The sequence below is a fragment of the Ceratotherium simum genome, chromosome 17, assembly GCF_057802395.1.
Source record: "Ceratotherium simum simum isolate JZ-2026a chromosome 17, ASM5780239v1, whole genome shotgun sequence".
NCBI classification, from domain to species: domain Eukaryota; kingdom Metazoa; phylum Chordata; class Mammalia; order Perissodactyla; family Rhinocerotidae; genus Ceratotherium; species Ceratotherium simum.
This window is the reverse complement of record NC_141916.1, coordinates 13,260,730-13,263,574: the sequence shown is the minus strand read 5'-3', so window position 1 is coordinate 13,263,574 and position 2,845 is coordinate 13,260,730. Positions and strand designations below refer to the sequence as shown.

At 38.1% G+C, this 2,845-nt stretch overlaps 1 protein-coding gene across 2 annotated transcripts; it reads left to right on the top strand.

Moving 5' to 3' along the window:
- The first annotated feature begins 1,524 nt into the window (after window positions 1-1,524).
- Window positions 1,525-2,472, top strand: LOC101404195 (olfactory receptor 6C2-like). 2 transcript variants are annotated; one of them, XM_087441944.1, is made up of 2 exons: window positions 1,537-2,314; window positions 2,359-2,411. In XM_087441944.1, exons 1-2 carry the CDS (start codon window positions 1,537-1,539, stop codon window positions 2,409-2,411), a joined length of 831 nt encoding a protein of 276 aa, XP_087298070.1. The 2 variants fall into 2 exon arrangements, with proteins under 2 accessions (XP_004429541.2, XP_087298070.1); XM_004429484.2 differs by having other exon boundaries at window positions 1,525-2,472.
- Window positions 2,473-2,845: the final 373 nt, after the last annotated feature.

Below are 2,845 nucleotides of genomic sequence, written 5' to 3'. Positions count from 1 at the left end.
GTTTGCCACTAAGAAACACTTTAAAAGCTAACATTTTAATTAATTAGTGATTATTAGAATTGACTGAGGATGAGTAATTGCCCCAAATCCTAAAATTACAGCTTTCCTGGAAACAATTAAACTTTGGATCCAGTTTGACCTGGGTTAGATTCCAGCTCTGACACTTCTGAAAGTATAGTATTGCCCCGATCACTGGGAAGGGTAAGTGAATAGGTAGAAAATGTGAGAAATAAAAGTACTCAAGGGCTTCCTGGAATGTGGTGAAATGATGGCTTCTTTGACATGATCCTCAAAAGAAGCTTATTTATTCCTCATGTCATATTTAATCCTTGTTAAGTATTAAGGCCTGATACTAACAGTTCTTTGGGGGAATAAGCATAGTCTGAGTCTATCATAGGGCCAGAGTGCTGAAGAGTAAGAGGTGTCTTGAAGCAATGACAGGGGCAGCGATGGTTGGTGACATTCCCAAGGGCAAAGTGAGTCTTCAGAGAAATGAATCATGGCAAAGTCAACACTTTCCCCAAGTGGTCTCCTTCCTCTGCCCACCAGGAGAACATAGATTTCATGTTATTAATGGAGTTGTCAAGTAGCCTCAGAAGGCATTTGGGAGCTGAAATATCTGTGCATAAAGTACAAAACCCCAATAAGGATCATGAAAGCCTAAGGACAGGATTCTATTCTCGGAAAGATCTTCAGAACATCCCATTTGTCAGTATTCTGGGAAGGCTTGAGATGGTGGGACGTTAGACAACAGATGAGTGTTGAAATAGGAATTCAGGAAAGGAAACAAGACAGAGGCTTTTCAAACTGAAACATGGGAGGGACACAAACAAATATTTCAGCATATTATCATAAAGGGGGAGCAAAGAAGAAGTTCTAGAGGATTATGGGACTCAAGAAATTTCGTCATAACTCTGTGCTATTGCTATCAGGTCACCCAAACAGAAAAGGCTTCTTTAGGGTTTTGGGGAGATTAAGGAATTATTTGAAGGGAACAAGTGTTACAAGGCATGGAAAATAATACAACTAAGCCACTGATCATATTACATGTATTATATTACCATAGAGTGTGATAATGATTTGCTGATATGCTGTCCTGACAGATGGGGAGATAAAATTTTTAGACAGATTTTTTTCTATTTACTAACATTTATGGATCTCCTGCTCTACATTGAGGACTGGGGATACCACGATGGTTGCCCTAAACTCAGGAGACTGTGAGATCCTTGTGGTATTTTCTACCTACTTTAAAGTTGGTCCTGTAACTGGAGTCAAAATAAAAGTTCAGATGGATGTTTTCCATAAACCACATTCTGAAGACCGAGGTAAAACAGCGTCCAGGGAAATGAGGCCCGATGCAATCACTTCCACGTCTTACTATTGACTATCAAGTAAAAGTTTAGAAATGTGCTTCTCCTGGCTGGCTTGGCTACTTTTCTCTATACAGCTTATTGAAATGTTATTTTTATGTTCTATTCCTCAGATTCAAAGTTTATGATTTCTTAATACAGACTCATTATATATCTGAAGACAGTGATGAAAAATCATTCTGCAATAACAAGATTCATCCTACTAGGACTAACAGATGACCCACAACTACAGGTTTTTCTTTCAGTATTTCCGTTTCTCACCTACATTTTCACTGTTGCTGGAAATCTGATCATTATCCTCCTCACTCTGGTGGATTCTCACCTTAAAACACCCATGTATTTTTTCCTTCGGAATTTCTCCATCTTAGAAATAACATTTACAACTGTCTGTGTTCCTCGATTTCTGTACAGCATGACAAGTGGGGACAAAAGTGTTACCTATGATGCTTGTGTCATCCAATTATTTTTTGTCATCCTCATTGGAGCAACAGAATTTTTTCTTCTGACTGTCATGTCCTATGACCGCTACGTGGCCATCTGCAAGCCCCTGCACTACAACACTATCATGAATGAAAGGGTGTGCACCATTCTGGTCCTTTGCTGTTGGCTGGTGGGGTTAATTGTCATACTCCCACTGCTTAGCCTGGGAGTTCAGCTAGAGTTTTGTAACTCTAATCTCATTGACCATTTTGGCTGTGATGCGTCTCCCCTTCTGATGATTGTATGCTCAGATACTCAATTTGTAGAGCAACTTGTTTTAATCATGGCTGTGCTGACCCTCATATTGACACTAGTATGTGTAATCATGTCCTACACTTACATCATCAAGACTATTTTAAGACTCCCTTCAGCTCAGCAAAGAAAAAAGGCTTTCTCCACCTGTTCTTCCCACATGATTGTAGTTTCCATCACATATGGAAGTTGCATCTTCATCTATATCAAACCAGCAAAGGAAGGAGTGGCCATTAATAAGATGGTGTCATTGCTTAACACCTCAGTTATCCCTTTGATGAACCCTTTCATTTATACTCTCCGGAATAAGCAAGTCAAACAAGCCTTCAAGGACTCAATAAAAAAGATGGCATTTCTTTCAAGGAATTAGGAAACTAAAAAGATTTTTAGAAATAAAAAAAATCATATAAGTATCTTATCTTTTACTATATGTTCTAATTCAAATCTGCAGTACACTACTGAAGTAGCAGTCTGATCAACCACTACACTTCCTTTTCTTTTACTCTTAGAACCACAGACTGAAGTAAGCATTATGGCCTTACTTCAAATAGATCTTCTTACATAATGGTTCACTTTCATAACTGAGCATAAAGATAGATTTCCAGAGTGCAAACAACACCTCACCATCCTTATGTCTGAAACACAAAAAGGCAGTAACAAAAAATTGAGTTGTGTTTTTATCTATTCATACCTTTAAATTAATAGCTTTTTCAAGGCAAAAATTATTTATCTCAGTATTCTGT